The sequence below is a fragment of the Heptranchias perlo genome, chromosome 8 (genome assembly GCF_035084215.1).
Source record: "Heptranchias perlo isolate sHepPer1 chromosome 8, sHepPer1.hap1, whole genome shotgun sequence".
NCBI lineage: Eukaryota > Metazoa > Chordata > Chondrichthyes > Hexanchiformes > Hexanchidae > Heptranchias > Heptranchias perlo.
Genome location: NC_090332.1, coordinates 50,865,328 through 50,887,980, shown reverse-complemented (window position 1 = coordinate 50,887,980; position 22,653 = coordinate 50,865,328). Strand labels below are relative to the sequence as shown.

At 42.9% G+C, this 22,653-nt stretch overlaps 1 protein-coding gene across 1 annotated transcript in view; it reads left to right on the top strand.

The window, feature by feature from the left end:
- LOC137324828 (NADPH oxidase 3-like) overlaps positions 1 to 22,653 on the top strand; it is a 92,176-nt gene that overhangs the window by 33,192 nt on the left and 36,331 nt on the right. Inside the window, exons 5-7 of the mRNA XM_067989555.1 lie at positions 591 to 736; positions 13,990 to 14,171; positions 16,195 to 16,324. Coding sequence (XP_067845656.1) covers positions 591 to 736; positions 13,990 to 14,171; positions 16,195 to 16,324 — 458 coding nt within the window. The remainder of the gene's footprint in view (positions 1 to 590; positions 737 to 13,989; positions 14,172 to 16,194; positions 16,325 to 22,653) is intronic.

The window sequence follows — 22,653 nt, the reverse complement described above, 5'->3', positions numbered from 1 at the left end:
GTGTTTCAAAATTAGAGTGCAAACGTTATGAAAAGGCATTGCAATCACACTACAATAGGTGTCTTTTTTCCAACTTTTACCCAATATACCAGCATGGATCTAATGTGCAGGTAGAAAACATAACAGAAACTTATTATAGTAGTGCATCTCTTGTGTGTTACTCATGCTAAATTGGAGGATATGCTATTGTATAAGATAAGGAGTGTTATAACATGTAATGCAAAATGTATTATTCTGTTACTAAGATGGAGCTGTGTCCCTTTAAGATTACAAAGTCTAATTGTTATTAAGTAATCAAGTCTCAGGCCAACCAGAGTCTCATAGTTTTTTCTTTGAGAGAAATTTTCAGATTGGAAAATGCTAGTAAATTGTAGGTTCCAGGTTTGAGAAATCCAGCATTAAGTATCTGGGTTTCTTTTTTATTAAGATTATTTTATATCTGTAACAAAGTGTGACACTTTGAAGAGTGACGTCTGGAGTGACATATTCTGATACTTCTGATATGGTTTTCAAGCCATTGGACCATTGCAAATGTTCATTTTTATTAAATAAAACTAACAAAAATGTCGAAATTGTTTTTAAACATTTAGTTATTCATGTAATTGCACACCTGTTCAATATTGAGCGATACCACGAAAGCTATTCATCTGCTGCCAAAGACTTACTGACCAGACTTTCCAGCATTGGGAAGAACTCTAGTGAAAGCTATCTCAACCCCATCAGAACATATGATACGGTACGTTGACTCTGAACCCAATTATAATAGAGATGGGGAATTACAAATTGCTACAACTTTAAAACTAACCAAAGTTACTGACAGATTGATTACATTTTCCTTTACAGCTCTGGGCATTATGTATTATTCAAAAGCTGTAGACTGTCCAATTGAAGTTTTCTGTGCAACATTTAAATGCACACAATTTACTTCAAGTCTACAGCACAGATACTGGCCATTCAGCCCAATTGGTCTATGCCGGCGTTTATGCTCCATACAGCCTCCTCCCACCCTACCTCATCTAACCCGATCACCATATCCTTCTATTCCTTTCTCTCTTGTGTGCTTATCTAGCTTCCCCTTAAATGCATCTATGCCATTTGCCTCAACTACTCCATGTAGCAACGCGTTCCACATTTTCACCATTCTTTGGGTAAAGAAGTTTCTCCTGAATTCCCTGTTGGATTTATTAGTGACTGTCTTATATTTACAGCATCTAGTTTTGGACTCCCTCACAAGTGGAAACATTTTGTCTACATCTATATTATCAAACCCTTTCATTATCTTAAAGGCCTCTATCAGGTCACCCCTTCAGCCTTCTCTTTTCTAGAGAAAAGAGCCCCAGCCTGTTTAGCCTTTCCTGATAAGTATATCCTCTGGTATCATCGTTGTGTATCTTTTTTGCACCTTCTCCAATGCCTCTATATCCTTTTTATAATATGGAGACCAGAACTGTTCACAGTACTCCAAGTGTGGTCCAGTCAAAGTTCTATACAAGTTTAACATAACTTCTCTGCCTTTCAATTCTATCCTTCTAGTAATGAACCCCGGTGCTTGGTTTGCCTTTTTTATGGTCTTATTAACCTGCTACCTGTCCTCTGACTCCACATGCTCTGACCTTAGTCATGAGTTTGCAATGCCTTATCGAAGACCTTTTGAAAATCCAAATATATTACATCTATTGCATTACCCTTTCTACTCTTGCTGTTATTTCGTCAAAGAATTCAAGAAGGTTGGTCAAGCATGACTTTCCCGTCTGAAATCTGTGCTGGTTACTCTTTACTATATTTTCATTCTCTAGATGTTTTTCTCTAATATCTTTGAGTAAAGATTCCATTATCTTTCCTACCACTGAGGTTAAGCTAACTGATCTATAGTTCCCTGGACTTGCTGTATCTCCCTTTTTAAATATAGGAATATCATTAGCTGTCCACCAGTCCTCTGGTGCTATTCCCATTTTTAATGATTTTTTATATAAATGTAATAATGCCTCTGCTATCTTTTACATAAGAACATAAGAAATAGGAGCAGGAGTAGGCCAATCGGCCCCTCGAGCCTGCTCCGCCATTCAATAAGATCATGGCTGATCTGATCCTAACCTCAAATCTAAATTCATGTCCAATTTCCTGCCCGCTCCCCGTAACCCCTAATTCCCTTTACTTCTAGGAAACTGTCTATTTCTGTTTTAAATTTATTTAATGATGTAGCTTCCACAGCTTCCTGGGGCAGCAAATTCCACAGACCTACTACCCTCTGAGTGAATAAGTTTCTCCTCATCTCAGTTTTGAAAGAGCAGCCCCTTATTCTAAGATTATGCCCCCTAGTTCTAGTTTCACCCATCCTTGGGAACATCCTTACCGCATCCACCCGATCAAGCCCCTTCACAATCTTATATGTTTCAATAAGATCGCCTCTCATTCTTCTGAACTCCAATGAGTAGAGTCCCAATCTACTCAACCTCTCCTCATATGTCCACCCCCTCATCCCCGGGATTAACCGAGTGAACCTTCTTTGTACTGCCTTGAGAGCAAGTATGTCTTTTCTTAAGTATGGAGACCAAAACTGTATGCAGTATTCCAGGTGCGGTCTCCACCCATGTCAGAATATTACCCCCAATCCAGTGAGTCTTTATCTTGAGCAATAATCTTTTATGTGGCACCTTGTCGAATGCCTTCTGGAAGTCCAAATACACTACGTCCACTGGTTCCCCTTTATCCACCCTGTATGTTATATCCTCAAAGAACTCAAGCAAATTTGTCAGACATGACTTCCCCTTCATAAAGCCATGCTGACTTTGTCCTATTAAATTATGTTTATCCAAATGTTCTGCTACTGTCTCCTTAATAATAGACTCCAAAATGTTACCCACCACAGATGTTAAGCTAACTGGTCTATAATTTCCAACCTTCTGCCTACTACCCTTTTTAAATAAGGGTGTTACATTGGCAGTTTTCCAATCTGCCGGGACCTTTGCCGAGTCCAGAGAATTTTGGAAAATTATTATCAAAGCATCCACAATCCCTACTGCCACTTCCTTCAAGACCCTAGGATGTAAGCCATCAGGTCCAGGGGATTTATCCACCTTGAGTCCCATTAATTTACTGAGTACCAATTCCTTAGTGATTTTAATCGTATTTAGCTCCTCCCCCAATAGAGCCCCCTGTTTGTCCAGTGTTGGGATATTCTTAGTGTCCTCTACCGTAAAGACTGAAACAAAATATTTGTTCAGCATTTTTGCCATCTCCATGTTTCCCACCATTAATTTCCCGGTCTCATCCTCTAAAGGACCTACGTTTGCCTTAGCCACCCTTTTTCTTTTTATATAACTGTAGAAACTCTTGCTATCTGTTTTTATATTTTTTGCTAATTTATTTTCATAATCTATCTTCCCTTTCTTAATCAATCCTTTCGTTACTTTTTGCTGTCTTTTGAAGGCTTCCCAATCTTCTATCCTTCCACTAAGTTTGGCTATCTTATATGTCCTTGTTTTTAGTCGGATACTATCCTTAATTTCTTTACTTAGCCACGGATGGCTGTCATTTCTTTTACACCCTTTTTTCCTCAGTGGAATATATATTTTTTGAAAGTTGTAAAATAACTCCTTAAATGAACACCACTGCTCATGTACCGTCTTACCCTTTAATCTATTTTCCCAGTCCACTTTAATCAATTCCGCTCTCATACCATCATAGTCTCCTTTATTCAAGCTCAGTACGCTTGTTTGAGAACCAACCTTCTCACCCTCTAATTGGATATGGAATGTAACCATGTTATGGTCACTCATTCCAAGGGGATCCTTAACTAGGACATTATTAATTAACCCTGGCTCATTACACAGGACCAGGTCCAAGGTTGCTTGCCCCCTTGTTGGTTCAGTTACATACTGCTCAAGAAATCCATCCCTAATACACTCAATAAACTCTTCCTCAAGGCTACCCTGCCCAATTTGATTTGTCCAGTTAATATGATAGTTAAAATCCCCCATAATTATAGCTGTTCCCTTATTACATGCCCCGACTATTTCCTGATTAATACTTCTTCCAGCAGAGTTGCAACTATTAGGAGGCCTATATACTACGCCCACAAGTGTTTTTTGCTGCTTATTATTCCTTATCTCTACCCAAACTGTTTCATTATCCTGATCCTTTGTCCCAATATCTTTTCTCTGTATTACAGTGATTCCTTCCCTTATTAACATAGCCACCCCACCTCCCCTTCCTTCCTGCCTGTCCTTCCTGATTGTTAAATACCCTGGCATATTTAATTCCCAGTCGTTGTCACCCTGCAGCCATGTTTCTGTAATGGCCACAAGATCATACCCATACATAGTTATTTGTGCCATTAACTCATCCATTTTGTTACGAATGCTACGTGCATTCAGATAAAGAACTTTCAAATATGTTTTGTGACGCTTAGTTCCTGCTTTTCAAATATGTTTTGTGACACTTCGTTCCTGCTTTTCAAATATGTTTTGTGACACTTAGTTCCTGCTATTAAAAGAAGTTTCCCTAACTTCTTTTAATATATGTGAATGCAATCCATCTGGACCAGGGGTTTTATCCTCTTTAAGTTTGATTAATTTATCAATTATCTCTCCCCTATCTTAAATGTCTTTATATCTTTTTTGATCTCTTTGTCTAATGTCATGCCCACCTTGTTAGTCTCCCTGGTAAATACTGAGGCAGAGTAACTATTCAATATTTCTGCCATTTTGCTGTCATTACCTGCGAGTTTATCTTGTGCATCCCTTAGTGGCCCTATCCCGATCCTGATTTTTCTTTTGTAATTTATGGGCCCGATTTTACCAGGGGTGCGGGTTTTCGGCGGGTGGGCCAGCGGGCGCGTTTTTAACGCGCCCGGTGAAATTAGTGGGTTGCCCGCGCGATCGTAGCAGGCAACACACTAATTGGATTCACTTACCTGCTCCTCCGGGTTCCCCGCTGCTGATCTGCGCGTCGGGCGGGCTGCACATGTGCAGTAAGATCTGTCAGCTGGAGGCGCTCTATTTAAAGGGGCAGTCCTCCACTGACAGATGCTGCCACAAACAGCAAAAATTACAGCATGGAGCAGCCCAGGGGGAAGGCTGCTCCCAGTTTAATGATGCCTCACCCCAGGTATCAATACATGGAGTGAGGAGGAGGGGGAGGACAGAGATCTTCTACTCGGCGGGCGGGAGGAAGCAGCCCGCCTCCGCCACCAGGGAGGCCTGGCTCGAGGTGGCAGAGGAGGTCACCTGCACCACCAACATATCGCCCACCTGCATACAGTGCAGGAGGCGCTCCAATGACCTCAGTAGGTCAGCCACAGTGAGAACACGTAGTCTTTCCCCTACACTCCGTCTGCCACAACACTGCCCCCACCCCACATCTCCTTCGGCACTGCCAACACTACTCTGTCACATCACCCCTCATACCCACTCAAACCTCACCCTCATCTTACCTGCACCTACTCACCTCGCGAGTACTCACCCCGCCACTACCACGCAACCCAATCCTCATACAATCTCATGGCTCTATCCCATACTCACCCTCTCGTGCATCTCTCTCACGGCCAGCCTCACTCAACCTGCCACCATCTGTGCTGCAGCCACAGGGCATGCATCACATATGTGCAGTAGGTAGCGTAAGGCAAACGTGTCGTGAGCATGAAGGGGATGCACAAGGGTGTTTGAGGGTTTGTCATGGTTCTTACTTCTATTGAATTAAAGAACAATTCACATCACACATTATATTGGCACCACTACTGCCATGTCTTCGCGAATCCTGTCCGGTTTGTGCAATAATGCCCGCTCTTGGGTATCCCTATGAGGACCCACCACTGATGCCACCCTGTGTGTCACTGCAGAGTGGGTGTAGTGTATTTGCAGGGCTCTTCTGCGCAGACGACTGAGAGACATTGGGGATGTCCCCGGTTGCAGCCTGGAAGGCTGTGGTGCAGACGTTCGGGAGGGCAGTGGTGACTTTGACAGCGACAGGTAGGAAGATGGTGCATGGGCCAGCCAGGAGCAGCTCGGCATGAAAGAGGCTGCAGATGTCCACGGCTACATGTCGACTGACTCTGAGCCTCCGTGTGCACTGCTGCTCAGAGTGGTCCAGGAAGCTGAGCCTCGGTCTGTGGACCCTGTGGCGAGGGTAGTGCCCCCTGCGATGCATCTCTCTCTGCGGTAGCCCTCCCTCCTGCTGTACAGGTGGATGTGTCACAGCACTCTGTTGTGGAGCTCCACGTGTCAGAGGTGGACGGCGTGGATGGCGAGGCTGGTGATGCTGTTCGCCCTCCGAGGAGGTCATGACTGCAGCTACGGCGGCCCCCATCCGCAAGATGTACATCTGAGGGGGTCCGCAAGGTAGGTACATGTCTCCGGACCCCGGGGTAAGTGTGCAGGTTGGTGACTTCGACCATCAGGAGGAGGGTGGTGGAGGCCAAACTTTGTCCCAAGTGACAGAGCGGCCTCCTGCAATGGCTGAGGGTCTCCCCCCACCCCACCTGTCAAATGGACCTTTGCAGCTGCCACAGGCTGACAGATGCAACACGTCCATTTGACCTGGGAGTGTTTCCCCCAGTGTGTGAAACAGTCCCATGTTTATCCAAAATCACACACAGTCCCTTAATCAGGTCAGTTAATGACCTGAACAAGCAAAGTAAATACTCTCAAGTGGCATCCCGCTGGCTTTAATTGCCTGCGGGATTCCCACTAGCGGGGGCTGCGCGCGCACGCCGGCGCATCATCGGGGAACCCGGAAGTGGGCGGGATCGAGGCGCGATCCGGTCCCGCACCTGGATTTCGGGATTTTCAGGCCCCCCCCCGCCGAGAACACACCTGGTAGCGGGTGCTAAAATCGGGCCCTATGTGTCTGTAGAATACTTTACTATTTCTTTTTATGTTCCTTGATAATTTAATTTCGTAGTTTCTCTTTGCTTACTGAATTTATTTTTGACATCTTTCCGAACCTCTTCCTTTCCTAACCTCTTCATATTCCCTTTCATCATCCTCTCCTTTATTGTCTATCTACTTAGAGTATGGCTTTTTCTTTAGTTTCAATTTTACTCTTATCTCTTTATTCATCCATGGTGGTTCATTATTGCCTAGTTTGATCTTGTTTTTTAGAGGAATATATTTCTCCTGAACTCTATTGATCACCGTTTTAAACATTTCCAACTGTTGTTCTATCTCATTGTCTGTCAAATTTTTTTCCAGTTTACCTTCTCATCCCCTCAAAGTTAGCTTTTTTTTCCAATTGATCGCTATTGCCTAGATGTTCCCCTATGCTTACTTCTCTTATCTGCTCCAGTTCATTTCCCATTACTAGATCCAGCAGTGATTCCTCTTTTGTTGGGCTTCTCACATACTGGGTAAGAAAGGAGTCCTGTACACACTGTAAAAACTCCATTCTCCTTTCCCTACCTCTTCTTGCCAGTTTATTTGGGGGTAGTTGAAATCGCCCATGATTATTATTGGATGTTTTTTACTCATTTCATAGATTTTTCTACATATTTCTTCCTCCACCCCCCTTCCACTATTAGGTGGTGTATAGAATATACCGATTAATGTGATTGATCCGTTATCTTTTGTCTCAATTAAAAAGGATTCTGTTTCTATATTACTTATATTACTTATATCCCTTTTTTCTATTGCCATTACGTTGTCTCCAATTAGTCCAGCTACCCCATCCCCGCTTCTTCCTTCCCTATCCTTTCTAAATGTGTTATATCCTGCAATATTTAACTGATAATCCTGTTCCTTATGTAGCCATGTTTCAGTTATCCCTACTACATCAGTCTCCTCGCTACGAATTATTGCCTCCCGTTCTCCCGTTTTGTTTGGGATGCTGTGCACATTGCTGTATAGGCAAATTAATTTGTTTTTAATAATTGTTCCCCTCACTTTATTTTTAACAGTCATTTTGTACTTATGTTCTATAACTGTATTTGTTCCCCGACCTTTTATGTTACCCTTGTACCTTTCGTTGGTCTGAGCTTTACTCTCATTTCCTATTTCTTTTACTTTCAGACTTACACTATTTTCACAGGATCCCCCCCCCCACCCCCGTTTTACTGGTTTAAAGTCCGATCCACAGACTTATTTATCCTTTCTGATAGGACACTGGTCCCATTCTGGTTCAGGTGGAGCTCCTTCCTGTCCCAGTACTGGTGCCAGTGTCCCATGAAATGGAACCCTTCCGTCCCACACAATCTTTCAGTCATGAATTCACTTTCCTGATCTGTCTATCCCTATGCCAATTAGCTTGGGTAGCAATCCTGAGAGGTCCTGTTTTTTAATTTAGTTCCTTACTTCTGATATTCCCTTAGCAGGATCTCTTCCCTGTGTCATTGGTCCCAACATAGACCATAGGAACATAGGAACAGGAGTAGGCCATTTAGCCCCTTGAGCCTGTTTCGCCGTTCAATTAAATCATTGCTGATCTGTGACCTAACTCCATATCCCTTAATACCTTTGGTTAACAAAAATCTATCTATCTCAGATTTAAAATTAACAATTGATCTAGTATCAACTGCCGTTTGCCAAAGAGAGTTCCAAATTTCTACCAACCTTTGCATGTTGAAGTGTTTCCGAACTTCACTCCTGAAAGTCCTGGCTCTAATTTTTAGGCTACGTCCCCTAGTCCTAGACTCCCCAACTAGCTGAAATAGTTTCTCTCTATCTACCCTGTCAGTTCCCCTTAATATCTTGAAAACTTCAATCAAATCACCCCTTAATCTTCTAAATTCCAGGGAATACAACCCTAGTTTGTGTAATCTCTCCTCGTAATTTAACTCTTGGAGTCCAGATATCATTCCAGTAAATCTACGTTGCAGTCTCTCCAAGGCCAATATATTCTTCCTACTGGGCTGTGCCCAGAACTGAACACAGTACTCTTGGTCTAAATAAGGCTTTGTACAGCTGTTGCATAACTTCTACCCCCTTGTATTCTAGTCCTCTAGGTATAAAGGTCAGCATTCCATTAGCCTTTTTGATAATTTTCTGTACCAGTCCGTGACATTTTAATGACCTATGTACATGGATCCCTAAGTCTCTTTGGACCTCCACTCTTTCAAGCTTTTCACCATTTGGAAAGTACTCTGATCTATCCTTTTTATGCCCAAAGTGAATGACTTCACACTTGCCTACATTGAAATCCATTTGCCACAGTTTTGCCCTTTCTATTAATATCTCTCTGTAATTTTATGCTTCCATCTACACTGCTTACAATGCTGCCTATCTTTATGTCATCGGCAAACTTGGATATTTGGCTCTGTATCCTGTTATCTAAGTCATTACTAAATACAGTGAATAGTTGAGGCCCCAACACAGATCCCTGTGGGACACCACAAGCCACATCATTCCAATTTGAGTACCTGCCCATTATCCCTACTCTGTCTCCTGCCGCTCAGCCAGTTTCCTAACCAGTCAGTAATTTGCCCTCAATTCCATGAACGTCAACTTTAGCTAACGGTCTCTTATGAGGGACTTTATTGAATGCCATCTGGAAATCCATATAAACAACATCCATAGACATTCCCCATGACAATTAGATCTTCCTTCTCCCTTTCCAAGTTCCTCTCCGGTAGCTCCGAGATATCCTTTACCTTTGCGCCAGGTAGGCAACACATGCTTCTGGACGCTCGGTCGCGATTGTTAAATTTAATCTTTCAAATGTTTTAAATGACTTATGGATGTTATGATTTTCTCTTTTGTACTATTAGTTTTACCATTATATATGTTTTACTAGTGCTTGGTTTTCCTAATGAACACTGGATTCTCCGCATATGGGATCCCGGGCCTTATTAATAGGGGCATAGAGTACAAAAGCAAGGAAGTTATGCTAAACCTTTATAATGTGGAGATGCCGGTGATGGACTGGGGTTGACAAATGTAAAGAATCTTACAACACCAGGTTATAGTCCAACAATTTTATTTGAAAATCACAAGCTTTCGGAGATTATCTCCTTCATCAGGTGAGCGTGGGACTCCTTGAACGTTTTGCATTTATAGTCAGAGAACAATATCTGGTGATTACAGATAATCTTTCCAACTGCCCGTTGTCAAGGCAATCAAAGTGTTCAGACAGAGAGGTGTTACCTACAGGACCACCGAATATACAAACGGCCAGAACACAAGACAGAGAGAGAGAGGGAGAAACATCCGAAAGGAAGAGAAAGACAGAGAATGACCCGTTGTATTAAAAACAGATAACCTTTATTCGCTGGTGGGGTTACGTCTAGCGCGACATGAACCCAAGATCCCGGTTGAGGCCGTCCTCATGGGTGCGGAACTTGGCTATCAATTTCTGCTCGACGATTTTGCGTTGTTGTGTGTCTCAAAGGCCGCCTTGGAGAACGCTTACCCGAAGATCGGTGGTTGAATGTCCTTGACTGCTGAACACTTTGATTGCCTTGACAACGGGCAGTTGGAAAGATTATCTGTAATCACCAGGTATTGTTCTTTGACTATAAATGCGAAACGTTCAAGGAGTCCCACGCTCACCTGACGAAGGAGATAATCTCCAAAAGCTTGTGATTTTCAAATAAAATTGTTGGACTATAACCTGGTGTTGTAAGATTCTTTACATTTGTCAACCCCAGTCCATCACCGGCATCTCCACATCATGGCTACTATCGACACCACAAACTGCCAGCTCACAGTGGAGAGGATATCCAAGAAGATCGCGCATATAGACACAGACATAAAGTTTTACAGAGCTGCAAGAAAGCAGACAAGATCCCGAAAGGACTACAGATCACGAACCCACTCAAGTCGACATACAACTCAGATTACGCAGAGAGACTCTGCCGTCGTACCTCTCGCACACTCCGCAACCATCTCGTACACCAACTCTACAGCAGACGCCGCAACCTCGAAACCAAGATAGAGTCCATACTCTCAACCTGTACTCAGGACACAGCAGACCAGCTACGAGACACCGCCAAACAGATGAGGCACCACCAGCATCAACCAAGCCTCCCCTGGTACCACGGTTGCAACCACAGGGAAGTCTATCGTCAATTTGTCCGACCACACCCTTCAACCAGACGAAATCGAAGTTCTCAGCTGAGGGCTCAATTTCTGCCCCACCACCAAAATGGACCCCTTTGGTCTCGCGGCGGACACAGAGGAATTCATCAGGAGAATGAGGCTCCGGGAATTCTTCCACAAATCCCAAGATTTCAGCAGCGAACCCAATGAGACAATCAACGATCCGGAACAGCAGACAGAGGGATCCGCGGTACAGCAACCGAAGAAGAAAGAGTCAAACTGGACTCCTCCGGAGGGTCGCTGCCCTAAGCTTGACATGTATGCTCAAGCTGTCAGGAAATGCGTCAATGCCAGATTCATCAGCCGCACTCACAAGACAGTCCAGAATGTCACCCGAGCACAACGCAACGCCATCAACGCTCTCAAGACCAACCGCAACATCGTCATCAAACCAGCGGACAAAGGAGGAGCCGTTGTCATACAGAACAGAATGGACTATTGCAAAGAAGCATACCGACAACTGGACAACCAGGAGCACTACAGACAGTTACACGCAGATCCGACCAAAGAACACACCCACCAGCTCAACAAACTGATCAATACCTTCGATCCAGACCTTCAAAGCATCCTACGCGCTCTCATCCCACGTACTCCCCGCGTGGGAGACTTCTACTGCCTCCCAAAGATACACAAAGCCAACACACCCGGACGTCCTATCGTATCAGGCAACGGAACCCTGTGTGAGAACCTCTCTGGATACGTCGAGGGCATCCTGAAACCCATCGTACAGGGAACCCCCAGCTTCTGTCGCGACACTACAGACTTCCGACAAAAACTGAGTACCCACGGACCAGTTGAACCAGGAACACTTCTCACCACGATGGACGTCTCGGCACTCTACACCAGTATCCCCCACGATGACGGCATCGCTGCAACAGCATCAATACTCAACACCAACAGCAGCCAATCTCCAGACGCCATCCTACAACTCATCCGCTTCATCCTGGATCACAATGTCTTCACCTTCGATAACTAGTTCTTTATCCAAACACACGGAACAGCCATGGGGACCAAATTCGCACCCCAATACGCCAACATTTTCATGCACAAGTTCGAGCACGACTTCTTCACTGCACAGGACCTCCAACCAACACTATACACCAGATACATCGACGACATTTTCTTTCTATGGACCCATGGCGAAGAATCACTGAAGAGACTACACAATAACATCAACAAGTTCCATCCCACCATCAAGCTCACCATGGACTACTCCTCAGAATTGGTTTCTTTCTTGGACACACGAATCTCCATCAAAGACGGGCACCTCAGCACCTCACTCTACCGCAAGCCCACGGACAACCTCACGATGCTCCACTTTACCAGCTTCCACCCTAACCACGTCAAAGAGGCCATCCCCTATGGACAGGCCCTGTGAATACACAGGATCTGCTCAGACGAGGAGGAACGCGATGGACACCTACAGACGCTGAAAGACGCCCTCGTAAGAACGGGATATGACGCTCGACTCGTCGATCGACAGTTCCGACGGGCCACAGCGAAAAATCGCATAGACCTCCTCAGAAGACTAACACTGGACGCAACCGACAAAGTACCCTTCGTCGTCCAGTACTTCCCCGGAGCGGAGAAACTATGCCATGTTCTCCGCAGCCTTCAACATGTCATCGATGACGACGAACACCTCGCTAAGGCCATCCCCACACCTCCACTACTCGCCTTCAAACAGCCACCCAACCTCAAACAGACCATCGTTCGCAGCAAATTACCCAGCTTTCAGGAGAACAGCATACACGACACCGCACAACCCTGCCACGGCAACCTCTGCAAAACATGCCAGATCATCGACACAGATACCACCATCACACGAGAGGACACCACCCACCAGGTGCATGGTTCATACTCCTGTGACTCGGCCAACGTTGTCTACCTCATACGTTGCAGGAAAGGATGCCACGGAGCATGGTACATTGGCGAGACCATGCAGACACTGCGACAACGGATGAAAGGACACCGCGCAACAATCGCCAGACAGGAGGGTTCCCTCCCAGTCGAGGAACACTTCAGCAGTCAAGGACATTCAGCCACCGATCTTCGGGTAAGCGTTCTCCAAGGCGGCCTTTGAGACACACAACGACGCAAAATCGTCGAGCAGAAATTGATAGCCAAGTTCCGCACCCATGAGGACGGCCTCAACCGGGATCTTGGGTTCATGTCACGCTACACGTAACCCCACCAGCGAATAAAGGTTATCTGTTTTTAATACAACGGGTCATTCTCTGTCTTTCTCTTCCTTTCGGATGTTTCTCCCTCTCTCTCTCTGTCTTGTGTTCTGGCCGTTTGTATATTCGGTGGTCCTGTAGGTAACACCTCTCTGTCTGAACACTTTGATTGCCTTGACAACGGGCAGTTGGAAAGATTATCTGTAATCACCAGGTATTGTTCTCTGACTATAAATGCGAAACGTTCAAGGAGTCCCACGCTCACCTGACGAAGGAGATAATCTCCGAAAGCTTGTGATTTTCAAATAAAATTGTTGGACTACAACCTGGTGTTGTAAGATTCTTTACATTTGTCAACCCCAGTCCATCACCGGCATCTCCACATTATAAAGGTTTAGCATAACTTCCTTGCTTTTGTACTCTATGCCTCTATTAATAAGGCCCGGGATCCCATATGCTTTTTTAACAGCCTTCTCAACTTGTCATGCCACCTTCGAAGATTTGTGTATGTGCACCCCCGGGTCTCTCTGTTCCTGCACCCCTTTTAAAATTGTGCCATTTAGTTTATATTGCCTCTCCTCATTCTTCCTACGAAAATGTATCACTTCACACTTCTCTGCGTTAAATTTCATCTGCCATGTGTCTGCCCATTTCACCAGTTTGTCTATACCCTACTGAAGTCTGTTAGTATCCTTTACATTGTTTACTACATTTCTGAGTTTCGTCCTTACTTATAACGGGTGTTTCTGTCCTTATTTATGTGATGTTATCTGTATTTCTAGAACCCAACAAAAGAGCTGTTAAGTAGCACAGCGGGAGTGACTGGCATCATCATTACTGTAGCTTTCATTCTGATGGTGACTTCATCTACACAGGTTATTATGAGGTCATTTTATGAGGTGTTTTGGCTCACTCATCATCTCTTCATTATCTTCTTTATTGGTCTCATCATTCATGGTTCAGGGTAAGCTTATTTTCTGTTTGTTAGAATATAACATTAATGCAATATCAAAATGATGAATTAAAACATTCCTGGTAATAAGTTTTCACTTTGTGTAACAGGCAAAACAGGTGAGATCAGCATTGTTAACATATTCATAAATAATGAAAAAAGCATAAGTCCCGTCTACAATTCTCAAAAAGTAACTGTTAAGGATAATAAATTCACAAAGTATTCTTATTATACAATTAAGGAATTCGAATGAAAAGTCTATATTTATAAAAAGTTGAAAGTATATTTATTGTGCTTGGAATCTCATATTGATGAATTCAGCTTTCGCAACAAAATAGTTTAAGCTCAGAATCCTTATTTATGAGGTGTGAAGAGTTGCTAAGGGATATTATAAGAAATAAGAGAACATAGTGAAAATCTGATCCATGTTTTCTTAAGTTAGGAAGGAATCGGTGAGGTGAGGGAGGGGCAATATGGTTAAGTTCTTTGTGTGGAATCAATTGGAGATATGAGTTTAACATTATCAAAACCTCAAACTAAATGTAAGTTAAGAAGATTTCCTCTGTTCACTATTTGTACTAAATTATAAACATAATTATAATGTTGCTATTAATAGCATACAGAGGTAATCTTCTCCCTTAGAGTAGTTAACTTGGAGAAAGGCTCAGCATCTCATACAGAGTGCAGATTTGGTTAAAAAATTTAAAAACATAAATAGACAGATTCCTAATTCGATAGGGAGAGATAAATGCTTGGTACCAAGGCAGGAGGTAGATTAAAGTGACATTCACAAGTGGGTCCAGGTCATGGCTATATGAAGAATTGGTCTGGTTGTTATGTGTAGTCACATCATAAACATATTCTTTTTGAGTGCATTTACAATGTTGTCACACACAACAAGCCAAAGCAATTCTTCCACCAGGATGAGCTGGATGGGTTGAATGACCTGATCTTATTTTTACCCTCTTATAGTCTTATGTCTTTATTAATCTTGGAAGCTTAATTGTACAGAAGCAGATTAGGTACTAGCCTCTATACCTCAAAAGCCACAATCTTATAATTCTGAAACTGTAGAGTAAAATATTAATACTATTATGAATAACATATTTAGATTATACTAATTAAACCTAATCCACATATGAAAATATACCTCTCTAAAACTTGGAATCCCTCTATATAGTGTATCCTGCTTGTAACAATGTTGCCACAGCCAAAGACATGATTATGTAATTCTCATTAAATCAGGATTACTTTATTTTTCATGATTTACTGCTGCCTCTAACCCATCCACCTGATGCTGCTGCACTGGTGTCTCTAGGTACCAGAAAGCAGCAGAAATTCATCATATTGGGCACAAATGTGACTTTCAATCATGTCATTTGGTCTTTAATTTACAATGTTTTGCTTTAACTAATTCTAATTAAAGATTTTTTCCTCAGTAAAACAATATGGAAAAGGTCTGTACGTGGGAATAACTTTGGTATAAAGGGTTTGCCATTATGAGTGATATTAAAATTACTGGGCCACCCAAAAACAGCATATCCTGCTTTTAATGGGATGAGTTCTCTGTTTTAATATGACATCAAAATATAACCTTCTAATTGTTTTCAATGAGTTCATTTGTTTTTTTGGGGGGAGGGGGGGTTGAGCATCATTATCATAAGGATATCTGTACTGTGGACATCTTTATACTACTCCATCATCAACCAACAGGAATTGCACTTTGTATTATTGGTGCTATTAACAAGATTGTAGTCAATGCATTTCTTTCCAAAAATAATTTGTAAAATAATCTTATACTGAATATATTTTTAATTAAAATCAATAATGACAAAGAGCGTTAAAGAAAAATTATAAAGTTATCAGTGGTACAAATAATGTAACAGATCTATATTTCAAAAGCATTTTTGAAAATGTAAAGAATCATGGAAACATTAACATCATTTAAAAAAAATTGTAATATTATTTTTTTAATTCCAAAATCCTTTATAAAACGTAAACAGTAAACATTTGAATAAGTGACCCTGTGTTACAGGCGCATTGTTCGAGGACAAACTTCCCAGAGTCTTCGGGACCACAATGTTACGTACTGCAAGGATCACCATGAAGAATGGGGAGACATCCCAGAATGTCCTTTACCACAATTTGCTGGAAATGAACCAGTGGTATGTCAGTGTCTTTATAATATGGTGCGTCAAACATCTACACAGATATATTAGATGTCTTTTTATGGAGCTCCATGAAGGCTTGTTGGGAAAAGCACCATGGATTTGTATGACCAAGGCAAGGCCACATTATTTGCCTCGAAAATCTTTGAGTGGCTTGTTGGGCCACTAAAAATCAACCATGTAGTGTGGACTAGGGTCCAATGTAGAGATGGTAGTTTCCCTTCTCCTGAAGAGCATTAGTGAACCAATTGTTTTTTTACAACAATCCAGCAGATTTCACGGTCACTTTTTCCTGGTAGTAGCCACAAATTACCAGATTTATTATTGAATTCAATTTCACAACATGGTGGTGTTTCTATTCATAACCTCTAGATTATTAGGACACTATCGTAACCACTACATTACTATAATTTATTTTACTGAGCCATCAGGAAGATTGCAGGTTTGATCCCTGGTCTGCGTTGTTACAATTGTGACACTAAAACTGATGTCATAATCTAAGAAACATTTCTTCACACAAAGGAACGTGGAATGCACTGTCCCAGAAAACCATAAATGCAGAATGAATTGAGTTCTTTAATCGGGAGGTAAATATTTACTTGTGGAGTGAGGGTATTGAGGAATATCAACAAAGGGAAACAAATTCCGATTAAAAAGATAGATGCCTAACAAAATGGTGGAGCAGGCTCAATGGGCCAATGGGCCATCCAGATCATTTTTACCGGATGAGGGATACACACCTGAAGGGTTAACTTGTCTGTTCTTCAACAGGTTCTGCTTGATTGCCAGCATTTTCTGATTTTGTTTCAGATTTCCAGCATCTACAGTTTTTATTGCTTTTTGTTCCTATTTCCCTGTACCCTTCCAGTTTTCCAACAATAGGATTTACTAATTTTGAATTTTAGAGATAAGTCAAGTTTGTATTTTACACATGCAAATTTAGTGTAATTAGCTTAGTTTATCACTATGTATTCCTTAATAGCATTGTGATTATTGCTTCATAACTGTAGCACTTAACAGGTTTTAAATGGTAAGGTAGACTATGGGCTAGAAATTCGACCGTGTAGCGCCCGCAGCCACCTGAGGTCCCAAAATGGTGTCCGGAATGCGCACACACGCTTCTAGCGTGGCGTGCGCCAGACGCCATCTTGGGAAAGGGGTTCGCGCAGGCGCAGATAAAGAACACCGGTAGTCTGTAAAGTAGGGAGAATATGCATTAGATCAATGTGCAATGCTGATTTAAAGGGATCGATACCATCTTAACCATGACCAGCTGAACATATCCTAGACGGCCTGGAGGATCCCCCACCACCGCTATTTAAAGGAACTATGCAGGATTTACGGGTTAGTTGCTGGATTATTGCTTCTGGCTGCAGATGTATTTGTACCTGTGTTTGGAGAACTCCTATACTTGAATACTAGGATGAGGGGACCAAGGCCGGCATTTACTGCCCATCCCTAATTGCCCTTGAGAAGGTGGTGGTGAGCCACCTTCTTGAACCGCTGCAGTCCGTGTGGTGAAGGTTCTCCCACAGTGCTGTTAGGTAGGGAGTTCCAGGATTTTGACTCAGCTACGATGAAAGAACAGCGATATATTTCCAAGTCGGGATGGTGTTTAACTTGGAGGGGAACATGCAGATGGTGTTATTCCCATGTGCCTGCTGCCCTTGTCCTTCTAGGGAGTAGAGGTTGCGGGTTTGGGAGGTGCTGTCGAAGAAGCCTTGGCGAGTTGCTGCAGTGCATTCTGTAGATGGTACACACTGCAGCCACGGTGCGTCGGTGGTGAAGGGAGTGAATGTTTAGGGTGGTGGATGGGGTATCAGTCAAGCTGGCTGCTTTGTCCTGGATGGTGTCGAGTGTTGTTGAAGGTGCACTCATCCAGAAAGTGGAGAGTATTCCATCACACTCCTGACTTATGCCTTGTAAGTGGTGGAAAGTCTTTGGGGAGTCAGGAGGTGAGTCACTCACCGCAGAATACCCAGCTTCTGACCTGCTCTTGTAGCCACATTATTTATGTGCCTGGTCCAGTTTAGTTTCTGGTCAATGGTGACCCCCAGGATGTTGATGGTGGGGGATTCGGTGATGGTAATGCCGTTGAATGTCAAGGGGAGGTGGTTAGATTCTCTCCTGTTGGAGATGGTCATTGCTTGGCACTTGTCTGCCGCGCATGTTACTTGCCAATTATCAGCCCAAGCCTGGATGTTGTCCAGGTCTTGCTGCATGTGGGCACGAACTGCTTCATTATCTGAGGGGTTGGGAATGGAACTGAACACTGCAATCATCAGCAAACATCCCCATTTCTGACCTTATGATGGAGGGAAGGTCATTGATGAAGCAGCTGAAAATGGTTGGTTCAAGGACACTGCCCTGAGGAACTCCTGCAGCAGTGACCTGGGGCTGAGATGATTGGCCTCCAACAACCACTACCATCTTCCTTTGTGCGAGGTATGGCACCAGCCACTGGAGAGTTTTCCCCCTGATTCCCATTGACTTCAATTTTATTAGGGCTCCTTGGTGCCACACTCGGTCAAATGCTGCCTTGATGTCAAGGGCAGTCACTCTCACCTCACCTCTGGAATTCAGCTCTTTTGTCTAACATTTAAAGCCAGGACTTGCTGGAGTGAAGTTAGGAAACACTGCTATACGCAAAGGGTGGGAGAATTTTGGAACACTCATCTGCAAACAGCAATTGATGCTAGCTCAATTGTTAATTTTAAATCTGAGATTGATAGATTTCTGTTAACCAAGGATATTATGGGATATGGGGATATGGTGCTACGGCGGGTATATGGAGTTAGGTCACAGATCAACCATGATCTCAATGAATGACGGAAGAGAGTTCCAAACTTCTACAACCCTTTGTGTGTAGAAATGTTTTCTAATCTCGGTCCTGAAAGGCCTGGCTCTAATTTTTAGACTGTGTCCCCTACTTCTAAAATCCCCAACCAGCAGAAATAGTTTCTCTCTATCCACCCTATCCGTTCCCCTTAATATCTTATAAACTTCGATCAGAGCACCCCTTAACCTTCGAAACTCCAGAGAATACAACCCCAATTTGTGTAATCTCTCCTCGTAACTTAACCTTTGAAGTCTGGGTATCATTCTAGTAAACCTACGCTGCACTCCCTCCAAGGCCAATATGTCCTTCCGAAGGTGCGGTGCCCAGAACTGCTCACAGTACTCCAGGTGCGTTTAACCAGGGTTTTGTATAGCTGCAGCATAACTTCTGCCCCCTTGTACTCTAGTCCTCTAGATATAAAGGCCAGCATTCCATTTGCCTTCTTGATTATTTTCTGCACCTGTTCATGACACTTCAATGATCTATGTACCTGAACCCCTAAGTCCATTTGGACATCCACTCTTTTTAACTTCTTACCATTTAGAAAGTACCCTGTTCTATCCTTTTTTGATCCAAAGTGGATGACCTCACATTTGTCTACATTGAATTCCATTTGCCACAATTTTGCCCATTCACCTAATCTATCAATATCGCTTTGCAATTTTATGTTTTCATCTACACTGCTTACAATGCCACCAATCTTTGTGTCATTAGCAAACTTAGATATGAGACTTTCTATGCCTTCATCTAAGTCGTTAATAAATATTGTGAATAATTGAGGCCCCAAGACAGATCCCTGCGGGACTCCACTAGTCACATCCTGCCAATGTGAGTACCTTCCCATTATCCCTACTCTCTGTCGCCTTTCGCTCAGCCAACTTCCTAACCAAGTCCGTACTATTCCCTCGATTCCATGGGCTTCTATCTTAGCTAACAGTCTCTTATGTGGGACCTTATCAAATGCCTTCTGGAAGTCCATATAAATAACATCCATTGACATTCCCCTGTCCACTACTTTAGTCACCTCTTCAAAAAATTCAATCAGGCTTGTCAGGCATGACCGACCTTTCACAAATCCATGCTGGCTCTCTCTGATTAACTGAAAATTCTCGAGGTGTTCAGTCACCCTATCCTTAATTATAGACTCCAGCATTTTCCCCACAACAGATGTTAGACTAACTGGTCTATAATTCCCCGGTTTCCCTCTCTCTCCTTTCTTAAAAAGCGGAGTGACATGTGCAATTTTCCAATCTAGAGGGACAGTTCCTGAATCTAGAGAACTTTGAAAGATTATAGTTAGGGCATCTGCAATGTGCTCACCTACTTCCTTTAAAACCCTGGGATGGAAACCATCTGGTCCTGAGGATTTGTCACTCTTCAGTGCTATTATTTTTTTCATTACTGTTGCTTTACTTATGTTAATTTTATTGAGTCCCTGTCCCCGATTCAATATAAGTTTTCTTGGGATTTCCGGCATGCTATCCTCTTTTTCGACTGTAAATACTGACGCAAAGTAATTGTTCAACATGTCCGCCATTTCCCCATTGTCAATGACAATATCCCCACTTTCAGTTTTTAAGGGGCCAACACTGCTCCTGACCACCCTCTTTTTCCTAATACAACTATAAAAGTTCTTCATATTGTTTTTGATATCCCTTGCGAGTTTCTTTTCATACTCTCTTTTTGTAACCCTTACTATCTGTTTTGTGACCCTTTGTTGATCTTTGTATCTTTCCCATTCACCAGGATCTGTGCCATTTTTTGCCTTTTTGTATGTCCTTTCCTTATGTCTTATACTGTCCCTTACCTCTTTAGTTGTCCATGGCTGTTTTTTTTGGCAAGTAGAGTTCTTGCCCCTCAGGGGTATAAACTGATTCTGTATCACGTTAAATGTTTCTTTAAACATTTCCCACTGATCATCAGTCGTTTTACCCATTAACAGATTTGCCCAGTTTACTGTGGACAGTCTCTGTCTCATCCCATTGAAGTCGGCCTTGCCCAAGTCTAGAATCTTAGCAGCTGATTCACTTTTTTCCCTTTCATACACTACATTGAACTCGATCATGTTATGATCACTTTTGGATCGATGTTCACGCACAGTTAAGCCGTTAACTAAATCTGGTTCATTACTCATTACTAAATCTAGTATGGCTTGCCCCCTTGTTCCCTCTAGGACATACTGCTGCAGAAAACTATCCCGCACACACTCAAGAAATTCACTACCTTTCTGACAGGAGGAGGGCCAATTTCAGTGGGATGAGAACTGATCTGGCATGGGTAAATTGGAATCAAAGATTGGCAGGCAAAATTGTAACTGAACAATGGGCGGATTTTAAAGAGGAGATGGTTTGGGTACATTCCCACGAGGGAGAAAGGTAGGGCAACCAAACCCAGAGCTCCCTGGATGATGAAAAAGATAGAGAGTAAGATGAAGCAGAAAAAGGGGTTTATGACAGATGTCAGGTTGATAATACAAGTGAGAACCAGGCAGAGTATAGAAAGTACAGAGGGGAAGTCAAAAAGGAAATAAAAGGGATAAAGAGAGAGTATGAGAATAGACCGGCAGCTAACATAAAAGGTAATCCAAAAGTCTTCTATAGGCGTATAAACAGTAAACGGGTAGTAAGAGGAGGGGCGGGGCGGGGCCGATTAGGGACCAAAAAGGAGATCTACGCATGGAGGCAGAGGGCATGGCTGAGGTACTAAATGAGTACTTTGCATCTGTCTTCACCAAGGAAGAAGATGCTGTCAAAGTCACAGTAAAATATACTGGATGGGCTAAATATGGATGAAGAGGAGTTATTAGAAAGGCTAGCTGTACTTAAGGTAGATAAGTCACCCGGTCTGGATGGGATGCATCCTAGGTTGCTGAGGGAAGTAAGGGTGGAAATTGCAAAGGTGCTGGCCATAATCTTCCAATCATCCTTAGATATGGGGATGGTTCCAGAGGACTGAAAAATTGCAAATGTTGCACCCTTGTTCAAAAAAGGGCATAAGGATAAACCCAGCAACTACAGGCAGTCAGTTTAACCTCGGTGATGGGGAAAGTTTTAGAAACAATAATCCAGGACAAAGTTAATAGTCACTAGGACAAGTATGGATTAATTAAGGAAAGCCAGCACGGATTTGTTAAAGGCAAATCGTGTTTAACTGACCTGAGAGAGTTTTTTGATGAGGTAACAGAGAGGGTCGATGAGGGCAATACGGTTGATGGATTTCCAAAAGGCATTTGATAAAGTGCCGCATAACAGGCTTGTCATCAAAGTTGAAGCCCATGGAATAAAAGGGACAATGGCAGCATGAATACAAAATTGGCTAAGTGACAGGAAACAGAGAGTCGTGGTAAACGGTTGTTTTTCGGACTGGAGGTAGATATACAATAGTGTTCCCCAGGGATCGGTACTAGGACCACTGCTTTTCTTGATATTTATTAATGACTTGGACTTGGGTGTACAGGGCACAATTTCAAAATTGCAGATGACATAAA